Here is a 12,703-nt window from a genome sequence, read left to right as displayed (position 1 = left end):
TGAAAATGATGGCAACAAATGTACAAATGTGCTTGACACAATGGATGGATGGATGGATTGTGATAAAAGCTGTACAAGCCCCCAATAAAATGATTTTTTTAAAAAGCTGAGCTCTCTTGGTTGGAAGTTGTCCCGTCTGAAGAACTGTATCCTGTCTCCTGAGTTGTATCCTGTTACTTCCAAGTTTTTTCTCATCCGAAGTTAAAGCCTTTTGTTTCCCCAATAAACCATACATTGTGAGCGTATGGTCTATGAGGCCATTGCAATAAGTTATCAATCCCAGCAAAGAAATAGCGAGTGCCATGTGAGAGATGGTGTCAGAAACAGGTTACAGTTGGAGAGGGTGGACATGATTGACCTCTACCGCATAAGAACCAGCTTTGTGCTAACGGTGATTCTTATCCTTCCTTGGGATGTAGAGGTCTGATGGAATTAGACTACAACATAGTACAAAATACTCCTCAGGTGGGAAAAGATGCTGATAGGATTTAGGATGTAGTTTGAGTAGTTGTTGACAAGGTTAATTGTGATTGCAAAAAACTAATTGCACATGTAACTGTGAAAGAGGAGGAAAGTTATTCATCAATGAAATAAAAGGACAATGTTTAGAAGAGTTAGGGGGTCATCTGTTCTAGCCACAGTCTGTGTGGGACCACATAAACAGGGTGTATGGAATGATAAAGCGGGGATTGGTCAGTTCAGCCATCACACTGGATTTAAAATAAGCCATCTCAGAATCAGAGAGGAGGAATAGCTCACTACTATAAAAAAGAAGAGTCAAGGGTGGATTGTGTCCTTTAGATTCCATGATCCCTGATCTCAGTCCAGAACACAGAGAACTGTGAAACCAAAGGAGAAGCAGAGAAATGACAGGAGAGAGGTAGCAGCAGAAGAGCACAAAAAAAGTGGTAGGTTTTCTGCGAAAAGAAGCAAGACATCTGAGTGCTTTGAGACAGAAGGCTCACTTGTGGAGTAGGGTGTTGGCAACACTAAAAGAGATTTATCACATTGTCCAAGGAGGGCAGAGGACTACAGGCCATGTGGCTTAGAGTTTGAGGACCAGAGAGAGGTAAGCCTATGGACACATCTGAGAAGAGGTGCTCCTGGGCACTTGGAATCCTGAATTGTAACCTGATAAATTCCCTAATAAGCTCCATAACCATGAGAAATTAATTTAAAAACATGTCTCGAAGGGCCAGAGTATAATTGTCTTTTTTGTTGTTCTTGTTAAATGGTATTCATGGACCACAAAACCAAAGACATCAATTATAAATTCTTGGTTTCACTAAAGCATATGGTTTCTCCCCTGAATTCGCCTTCTTTTATAAATCTGTCTATACTAGTGTTAAATAATATCAGTAGGCTGTAATTTTCATGTTGAATGGCATTTAGCTTCATTCAAATTATAATATACATATATATGAAAGTGCAAATTGTTTTTGCAGCAAATTATATCACCATTATTAGCTGTATATGTATAGGGTAGAGCAGGAGTGATGGATGCTAGTTACCTAAAAATATAAAAAACAGGTAAGAAATAAATCAACAGTTCTCAGACTTTTCTCAGGCTCATTTCTTACCACTGCATCCTAAGGAAAAAAGGATATGTGAAATGACAGAGTATACTGTGAAGAATCTCACATATGTTGGATTGAAAGCTTTGATCACTTTTGAAATGCTTAGCAATCTGATGTTCTAGACTTCTGTAGATTATAACCACCATAAGAAATTGAAATAAAATTATCTATTTCAATTGTTTTTAAACTAAGCATTCAAACTTGGAAAGAGACATATAAAAGTATATGACCACCCAATTTCCTTTTGTTTTAAAATTCAAAATTATAATTTTCCATAACAATATGCTGCATGCTACCTAGGAAGGATGATAAGTTAAAAGAACACTGGACAAGAAATAAAAAGTCCAACATTTTAATCTTTGGTTTTCCCACACTCTTATTTAAATATGGCTGTCACCTACCAAGTTATGTAACCTTCAGCAAATTTCTGAATCTGTCTGAGCTACATTGTTCTATCAGTAAAAAGGTAACTGTATTAGTCTCAGCAAATTTCTGAATCTGTCTGAGCTACATTGTTCTATCAGTAAAAAGGTAACTGTATTAGTCTGGGTACTATGGAGAAACAAATCCACAGAAAACTCATGTATAAGAGACAGTTTTACATAAAGATTAAATGAGCATCAAGAAAACATCCCAACCCAATACTACCCAAACCCACAAGTCCAACATTAACCCATTAATCCATATGTCCAACACCAATCCACAAAGTCCTCCTCCATCTCACAGAACACACACTATGACGCTGACTGCAGGAGGAAAGCCGAGTCAGCGAATGTGCAAGCATCTCAGCGCTGGCAGGGGTCTCCACATGGGTACTCCAGCACTCAGGGCTGCATCGGCGTAGGTCCATGTGGCTTCTTCTTGGGGATGTCTTGCAGGAAGTCAGCCTTGCAACCTGAAGCAGGGTACTGTTAAGGCAGATGCACCCTGGTGCGACCATCACAAAGCAAGAGACCCAGTAACTCGAAAGGCGAGGCTCACAGAGCCATTTATCCCTCTGCCCTTCAATTAACCCTACATGTGTTTATTGGCCAAGTTGGCACAATAAACTAACTAGCTGAATTCACCCCTTGCCAACCTGTCACCTGTACATAATTCTTTGGCTTCACAATTTAAATTAAGTAATACCTACACCTTAATCCTATAATCCTGTGAATATATTCCCCCACCTATGAAACTTTATAAGCCAACCACTTCATGCCTTTATCCCCCCCCAATTTTGAGTATCCAATTTATATACTGCCCACTTACATGAACCCAGTCCTCTGAGAATACAATCATATTTTTCGTCATGAAGAGTCTTTATTCCAGTTGGAACATTGTGAAGTCTGCGTCCATAACCAAAGTCAAATCCAGACAGGCCATCCATAATGTCAGCAACAATATGCACCAGTTCACAAGCTCAAAAATCTCCAGCTGGTCGGGTTCTGGTAAACTCAATGTGGACTGCCTTACTCAGCCTCCACAGGGTGCCCATTAGTCAGTCCCCTTGCCTTTTAGACGATGGGCTCACACCAATACTCAACAAGCCTAGCCCCCTCATGCTAGGTCATGAACTTTAGACCAGTCAACCCGCTCTCATCTTCTCCTTTTTTCCCCTGTAAACCAAGTCCACAGGTGTCAAGAACCAAACTCAACTCATCTCTTTATTGCTGCATTTCTCCCACTTCCACTCAACAAAGTAGATCCAGGTGGTCACCTAGCAAGCATTTCAGCCTGCTCTCAGGCTCCCTTTAACATTCAGTCCCAGAGAGGAGTTTTCTTCATGGTTCCAGATTTTTTCCAGCTTCTGACAAAGACTACTGGTTCCTGAGTACTCCAAAGCACTGGGTAGGGCATATCTTTTCAAAGCTTTTTTACAGGCATGGCCTAAACCCATCTAAAGATCAAATTTTAATGGCTGAAGCAAGTGGGCTTACAAACTTTCTATTTTCATACTTCCCATATTTTTCCCAGAAACAACCAAGTAAACATTGTAGCTTTACCTGAACTCTGGTTAGACAAAGAAGAAAAACTTCCATGAGGGAGAGGTCTACTCTCCATCTTATGATTTGTTTCTCCAGTACCCCACTCCCAAGGTACCATAATGTATTAGTCTGGGTACTTTGGAGAAACAAATCCACAAAAACCCATGTATAAGAGAGTTTTACATAAAGGTTAAATGAGCATCAAGTAAATATCCCAACCCAATGTTGCCCAAGCCCACAAGTCCAGCATTAACCCATATGTCCAACACCAATCCACAAAGTCCTCCTCCATCTCACAAACAAGACACAATGACGTCGCTTGCAGGTGGAAAGCTGAGTCAGTGAATGTGTAAACATCTCAGTGCTGGCAGAGGTCTCCACACGGGTACTCCAGCACCCAGGGCTGCATCGGGATAGGTCCATGTGGCTTCTCCTTGGGGATGTCTTGCAGGAATTCAGCCTTGCAACCTGAAGCAGGAAACTGCTAAGGCAGCTGCACCCTGGTGCGACCATCACAAAGAGACCAGAGAACTCGAAAGGCGAGGCTCACTGAACCATTTATTCCCCCGCCCTTCAATTAACCCCACATGTGTTAATTAGCCAGGTTGGCACAACAAACTAACTACCTCAGTAACTACCCTGTTGCCCCGAAAGTAAGACAGCCCCTGAAAATAAGACCCACTTAGTTTTGCCTCTTGCTGAAATATAACGCATCCCCCCGAAAATAAGCCCCCCCGAAGCTACCATAACTCTGGACTCTGGACCGTAGCAGCAGGTGCCACCACGCAGCTCACTGTTGGCCACAGCGCAGCCGGAGCAGACAGAAAGTGTGAGGTCTCTTGAAGTAAAACAATAAATGCGTACCGTATTCTTCTTCAAGGAAAAATAAGACATCCCCTGACAATAAGACCTAGCGTATCTTTGGGAGCAAAAATTAATATAAGACACTGTCTTATTTTCAGAGAAACAGGGTAATACTACCTTACCATTGTGTGAGATTATTTTATTTATCAAATGATATATTTCAAAGAGCTAGGTAACCTACAAAGTTCTTTGAAGATGTTGTTGTAATCATTATTATTATTATTACCAAAACAAAGTGGAAAGATACATTATTTTAAAAATCTAAAATCAATATATTACTATTTGTAACAAAAAACGAATGTTACATAAAGTCTTCTTTCTTGGTTCTTTTAAAGAAGTGTGACTAAGAAGCTATGAACTCAGTGTGTCCTAAATAATTATTTTTCATACCTGGCATAACAAAACACTTCCACATGTTGAATGGTTCTGTCTTTCCTGCTAAGAACAATGGCCTCTTCATTGTTAAGAATCTGCTCTTGCCATGCCTGGGTTTCATTCAGAGAATCATTGAATTCCTAAACAAAACACAAATAAGAAATTTTCATTAGAAAAGTAATCAAAACCTGTACTTTTCTGAGACAATGTTCATTCCTCCTAAATACAAAGATTAAATAGAAACAATGGTACTTGTGAAAAGTACTCAGCACAATAAAACAAGGGGGTTCAAAATCATTGATCCTCGCTTTATAGTCTCAAAAACAACACTATATAAAAGTATACAACCTCTTAGCATTAACACATTTATCATTCATGATTTGGACTATCTATGATCTCAATGAAGGAGAACTTGTGGTGTAGTGGGTTATGTGCTAGGCTGCTAACTGCAAAGTCAGCAGTTCTAACACTCAAGCTGATCCTCTGGGAAAAGATAAGGTTGTCTCCTATAAGGAATTACAGTCCTGGAAGCATTAAGGAGCAGTTAAACTCTGCCCAATAGGGTCATTATGAATTGGAATAAATTAAATGGCAAGGCATTTTGGTTTTGAGGTATGTTTATGTGATAGTTACATAATTTCATTGCACCTTGATAAATAAGTGTAGGGGTGGAGTCTAGGTTGTAAATCAGGTCACAGCCTGAAGATGCCTCTTTGTGGACATGGCCTTCTCATGAGGATTCTGGGAACATCCTCTTTCTCCCTAGAGGTGGGCCACACACTTTCTCACTGTTACATCTTCCTGATGAAAAGCCACTTTGAGACCTGCATGGAGCCCCTCTCTGCTTCCCCTTCCTGTTGAAGACCCATACTCAGAGAGACCCATGCCAGTGCTGATATGCTTCTACCACCACTGGATCCACAAGACTTTCCACCAACTGGCCTGTGATCTTCCTGCATTTTGCATTATTGTATGTGCTGCATGAGTTTGAAGAGGGATTTCTGGACTAATATAGGACTTATGGACTTGATCTGGACTAGACTGGGCTGGGGTGTTTTCTTAATATACAATTACTTCTTGATATAATGTTCTTTCTTATACATATATGAGTGTCACTGATTTGTTTTTCTAGTGAACCCGTCCTAACACAGTGTGTGATCTCAATTTAACTGTCTTTTTTCTCTTTTTAATCACAGAGAATAAAACAATCTTCACTAAGGGTGGAAAGCAGTCCAATAACTGCTCCTTAATGCTTCCACGACTGTAATTCCTTATAGGAGGAGATAACCTTATCTTTTTCCAGAGGATCAGCTTGAGTGTTAGAACTGCTGACTTTGCAGTTAGCAGCCTAGCACATAACCCACTACACCACTAGTTCTCCTTCATTGAGATCATAGATAGTCCAAATCATGAATGATAAATGTGAATGGAATTCCTAGTTGTGTATTGCGTAGAAAATTATATTTTAGCACAGTATTTGAATAAAGGAAAATTTTGAAAATATCAAGATATACCGTTGAAAAATGTCGAGTCCATTTTTTAACCTATTTGATAGGTAGTTTTTTCTCTAGGAGAAAAAAACCCCTAATGTATTAAATACACTCAAAAAACAGTAGTAAAATAGTACTACGGTGTCATTTGTTTGGGATGTTTCATTTCAGATAATTTCTAAATATAAAGATTTTATAAATCTAATTATTATTTTAAAAATACTTTTAAATGGAAAAAAAGTAGATGAAGGCAGCTATTATTATCAAATATAATGCTATATACAATTAAATATTTTAAGAAAATTTAAAGGGGACATAAACTACAGTAATCTTGTATGTTCTGACAAAGGATCACTAGAGTTTGAAAAATGACTATTTACCATGTAAGGAAAGTGAAGAAGTAAAAGGTATGACTGATGTGGAGTAAAAGAAACATTAAAATAAAGGCAGACTTACAAGTTCACATTAAAAACAAATAACCCATTACCAATTTAAAAATACAGAAACAAAGAAATCTTCATTCGCCAAAAGTTTTCCATTCCAACAACTAGGGTATTTTTTTTTTCTTCTGAGAATCTAGATGTAATTTTCTAAAAGAAGTATTAAATATACCCATATAGGAAATGATCCTTGTAGTTAGCATGACAATATCTAGCCTTGAGCACTAGGGGGGCGCTGAGGTGATCCTTCTACATATTTCCCAAGGATACACTTTTCAGAAGAAAGCAAGCATATCAACCTAAATAGATAATTTAGATATAAAAAAGCAACTGTCTACAGCATTTACTTTCTTGAATTACTATAGAAAATCATATTTTAGAAACATTGCTTAGTTCTACAACCTCTCATTTTATGTACCCATCATAGCTGAGTTTTTGCTGCATCTTTAACAGCAATGCCTTTGTTATCAATAGAGATACTTTCTATGTTCTACAAACCAGTGAATTAAATTAGTACAACTAGAAAGGTTAGTATGGTTCTTGTCACACTTAAATCTTAGCTATTACTATTCTTCAACTCTTGGCTACTAAATAAAGATGGATTTTCAACAACCCCAATAAAGTATGGATGGGCTTCAGAAGATTGGGAATTTCATAACACTTCCTTGTGCTCATGAAGAACCTGTACATGGATCAAGAGGCAGTTGTGGGAAGGGAATGCTGCATGGTTTAACATCAGGAAAGGTGTGCATCAGGGTTGTAGCCTCTCACCATAATTATTCAATCTGTATGCTGAGAAAATAATCAGAGAAGCTATACTATATGGAGAAGAATGCAGGACCAGGATGATTGAAGTAAGAGTTACTAACAACCTGCAATATGCAGAGGATACAATCTTGCTTGTTGAAAGTGCGGACTTGAAGCACTTGCTGATGAAGATCAAAGATGGTAGCCTTCAATACGGATTATAATTTAATGCAGAGAAAACCCAAATCCTCACAAATGGACCAGGAATTAAGATCGTGATAAGCAGAGAAAAGATGGAAGTTGTCAAGGCTTTCCTCTGGCTTGGATCCACAATCAATGCTCATGGTGGCGGCAGTCAAGAGATAAGAGGGTGCATTCTATTGGGTGAATTCTATTGGGTATAGCAGTATACAGAACCTCTTGAAAATGTTCAAAAGCAAAATGACTTGGAGGACTAAGGTGCCCCTCACTCAAGCCAAACCATTTTCAATCACTTCATAGGCATGTGAAAGTTGTACATTGAATAAAGAAGAATGAAGAATTGATGCATTTGAATATGGTGCTGGCACTTTTGGAAGTACTATGGACTGCTAAAATCAATTTTTGTCTTGGAGGCAAGGATGGTGAAACTTCCATACTTTGGACATGATGGCAGCAGAGACCAGTCCCTGGAGAAAAACATCATGCTTGGTAGAGGGGCAGCGAAAAAGAGGAAGGCTTTTTTCCAAGAGGAACTGACAGAGTGGCTGCAACAATGGACTTTAACATGACAAAAATGGTGAGGATGGTGCAGACTGGGAAATGTCTCATTCGCCATGAGTTGGAATCAACTCAATGGCACCTAACAATTACAAACTGAGATATATCATTTTTGATACCATTTAATATATGCTAAGTACGAATTTCATTTCAAGCCATAAATAGGACCATTTGCGAGAGAAAATGTTTTGAGAAATGATGTACAAATGCGCTTTACACAATTGATGTGTGTATGGATTGGGATAACAGTTGTATGAGCCCCTAATAAAATGTTAAAAAAAAGGACCATTTGCATAAAATTAGGACTTTTTTATATGTCTCACAAAAATTTGTAAATTTCATCATGTAATCCACTTCACATATTATGTAGCAACTGATTCTCTACAACCTTCTTTAAAGTGCTCTCCAAAAGTTGCAATGTTAAGATCTTACTTTTTAAAAGAAACACAGAAAATGTGTATTAGATTTCTTTCCATACTGTTTCATTATACAAATTAATTTTATCAAGTAACCTCTATAAACAAACCAAGAAAACTAATGACAAAAATAATTCTTAAGTATGTCTTCCTTAAATCACTGTTTTCACTTTAAAAATAAACTAACAGAAATAGCAAGTCATAATATATGTGAGACAGCCTAGAACTATACTATCTTTTCTGAGACACAATATTGGTGAAAAAATGTTTGCTTTATATTTGGTAATCAAATGTATACAATTTACAACATATCTAATAATCCAAAAAGGAGCTCTGGTGGCATAGTGGATTATGCACTGAGCTGCTAACCACAAGGCTGAACTCACTAGCCACTCTGCAGGAGAAAGATGAGGCTGTATACTACTGTAAAGGTTTAACATCCTGGAAACCCAAAGGAGTAGTTCCAAAATATGACTGCAAGAAAGCTGTGACTTCAATAAAGTGGATGAAGTAAAGCTTTCAAGAATTCATTTGCTGAAAAAGCTATGTGCAAAACAAGATGGAACAGCTGCCAACTCTATTAATAACTGAAAAGTAAATGTACAAAGTATGAATTTAGGAAAAGTGTTAGCCTTCAAAATATGATATGGAATGCATACAGATCGATACCCTAGCATAAGTGAACTGACATGGTCTCATTCAAATTCTTACAGCCATTGAGTTGATGCTGACTCACAGCCACCCTAAAGGACAGGGTAGAACTGCTCCTGTGGGTCTCTGAGACGTAACTCTTTAACGAGAAGAGAAAGGCCCATCTCTCTCCTACAGATTGGTAGTGGCTAATTTGAATCCGACAATTACATGGTTTCCTATGCCTGAAATAGCAAATTGGAAAGGAATGGTGTCACATTCATTATCAAAAAGAACATTTCAAGATCTATCTGAAAGTACAATGCTGTCTTTGATGGGATAATGCCCATACAACTACAAGGAAGACCAGATAATAGGATTATTATTCAAATTTACACAGAAACCACTAAAGTCCATGATGAAGAAATTAAAGAATGCTACCAACTTGATAAATTCTATAATTTATCAAGAAGAACTGACAAATACTGGTGATTGGAATGTCAAAGTTGGAAACAAAAACTTAGTATTGGTAGCTAGAAAATATGGCCTTAATGATAAAAACAACTACAGAGACTATATGATAATATTTTGAAAGACAAACAGCTTATTCCTTGAAAATATCTGTTTTTAACAACATAAGCAGTGACTATATACATGGGCCTCACCTAATGAAACACACAGGAATCAAATCAACTACATTTGTAAAGAGAACTGAAAATATCATCAGTCAAACAAACTTTTCCAACTACAGAACAGGCCATCAAATGTTCCTGGGCAAGTTCAAGTTGAAGCTGAAGAAAATTAAAACATGTCCACCAGAGCCATGGTACTTCTTGAACATATCCCACCCAAATTTAAAGATTATCTCACAAACAGATTTGATGCATTGAGTATTAATGACCAAAAAAGACAAGAGTTGAGGGATGACATTAACGATGTAAACAGTAATTTCAAAGACAGGAAACAAAGAAAAGGCCAAAATGGATGTGACAAGAGATTCTGAAATCTTCTCTGGAACATGGAGCAGCTAAAGAACATAGAAAAAAATGAGATGACATAAAGGAGCTAAACAGATGATTTCACAGACTGGCTTGCCAGGACAAGTAAAGTATTATAATGAAGTTTACAAAGACTTGGAGTTAGAAAACTGAAAGGGAAGAACAGACGTAGTATTTCTTAAGTCAAGGCACGTAAAGTAAAACTTCAAGCCTTGAGTAGCAATACTGAAGGCTTCTATAAGCAAGATATTGAATGATGCAGAAGCATCAAGGGAAGGTGGACGTCATGGAACTAAAAAAATTGGTAGACATACAACTTTAAGAAGGAGCACATAATCAAAATCAAATGGTACTGAAGAAAGAAGTCCAAGCTGCACTGAAGGCACTGGTGAAAAACAAGTCTCCAAAAATTGATGGAATACCAATTAAAATGTTTAACAGGCCGATTCAGCTCTGGAAGCACTCACTAGTCTATGCGATAAATTTGGAAGAAAGCTACCTGAAATTTGGAAGGAACCAACAGTAAGAGACTTATATCTGTACCAATTTTAAAGAAAGGTAACACAACAATTCTACTATCAAACAATATCATTAATATCCTACACAAGTAGAGTTTGCAGATGATAATTCACAAATAGTTGCTTCAGTACATGGAAAATGAACTGCCTGAAATTCAAGAATGTAGACTGAGGGATAGCTTTGTTGACTGGATAAATCCTCAATGGAAGTAGAGAATATCAGACTGTTGCTTTAGCAGTTCTACAAAAATATTCAACTATGTGGACCATGAAAAATAATGAATAATATTGCAAAGAATAGAATTTCCAGAATACTTAATTGTGCTCATACATAACCTGGAAGTGGAACAAGAAGCAGTTGCTCCTAACAGTATGATTTAAAATCAGAAAAGGTATGCATTTGAATTGTATCTTTTCACCTTATTTACCATATATACCAGAGCAGAGTTCCTCAGACTTTTTAAACAGGGGGTCAGCTCACTGTCCCTCAGACCCATTGGTTAAGAAAAAAAACTATGAACAAATTCCTATGCACACTGCACATATCTTATTTTGAAGTAAAAAAACAAACAGGGCAAAAACACCCAGCAGGCCGGATAAATGTCCTCAGCGGGCCACATGTGGCCCACGGGCTGTAGTTTGAGGGCACCTGTACGAGAGTATAAGCCGACCCAAATATCAGCTGAGGCACCTAATTTTACCACAAAAACTGCATTTAAAATGTGCTGAAACAGAGAGGACCATGTGGCCAGCCCCACTATGAGACACGACATCCCTCACTGACCCATAGCCCTACGGGGGACAACACTGGAGACAGACACAGTGTTGCGCCCGATCTGACCCTGCCACACCAAGGCAAAACATTAAGGGCGTGTAACAGAACAGCAAGGGGAGCAGAATAAGGAAGTCCCAAGGGAGTACCAGAAATAGACTTTGGGTCCATGGCCTGGAACCCCATCAGACTCGACTGGAAAACACTCCTAAAGGTCAACAAACAGACCTTGAACTATTTACAGGCTTTTTTTTGTCATTGGTTTTTTTTGTGGTGGTTGTCATTTTCTTTTATTTTGTCGCTTTGTTTTGCTCTGTCTTGGTTTTTTGTGCATATTATTATCTCTGCAGGTCTATCTAGATAAGATAGGCTGGAAAAAACAGTCTGGAGGAGAAAACAACGGGACCATTGGTTCCGGGGGGACATGGGAGAGGGGGAGGAAAGGGAAAGGAAGTGGTGTTTACCAGCCCAGTGATAAGGGAACAACAAGTGATCCAAAATCAGTGGCAAGGAGGGGGTAGGAGGCCTGGTAGGGATTGATCAAAGGCAATGTAACCGAGAGAAATTACTAAAACCCAAATGAAGGCTGAGCATGATAGTGGGACAAGAGGAAAGTAAAAGGAAATAGAGAAAAGAAATAGGAGGCAAAGGGGATTTATGGAGGTCTAAATACAGGCATGTACATATGTAAATATATTTATAGATGATGATGGGAAAATAGATCTATGTGCACATATTTATAGGTTTAGTATTAAGGTAGCAGATGGACATTGAGCCTCCATTCAAGTACTCCCTCTGTGCAAGAACACTTTATTGTATTAAATTGGCATTTCAAGATGCTCACCTTCCTGACATGATCACTGAAGACAAATGTGTGCATGAGCAAATGTGGTGAAGAAAGTTGATGGTGCCTGGCTAACAAAAGATATAGTGTCTGGGGTTTTAAAGGCTTGAAGGTAAACAAGTGGCCATCTAGCTCAGAAGCAACAAAGCCCATATGGAAGCAGCACACCACCTGTGTGACCACGAGGTATTGAAGGGATGAGGTATCAGGCATCAAAGAACAAAAAAATCATATCATTGTGAATGAGGGGGAGTGGGGAGTGGGGACCCAAAGCCCATCTGTAGGCAACTGGATATCACTTTACAG

General features: G+C 38.3%; 1 protein-coding gene across 1 annotated transcript in view; it reads right to left on the bottom strand.

Moving 5' to 3' along the window:
- CHM (CHM Rab escort protein) overlaps positions 1–12,703 on the bottom strand; it is a 243,664-nt gene that overhangs the window by 189,887 nt on the left and 41,074 nt on the right. The window contains exon 5 of the mRNA XM_045290565.1: positions 4,799–4,923. Coding sequence (XP_045146500.1) covers positions 4,799–4,923 — 125 coding nt within the window. The remainder of the gene's footprint in view (positions 1–4,798; positions 4,924–12,703) is intronic.

Source organism: Echinops telfairi, unplaced genomic scaffold, assembly GCF_000313985.2.
Source record: "Echinops telfairi isolate 266 unplaced genomic scaffold, ASM31398v2 ScPeMD7_42;HRSCAF=159, whole genome shotgun sequence".
Lineage (NCBI taxonomy): Eukaryota > Metazoa > Chordata > Mammalia > Afrosoricida > Tenrecidae > Echinops > Echinops telfairi.
Note: the sequence above shows the minus strand (reverse complement) of the source record. Positions and strands in the feature narration are given on the sequence as shown.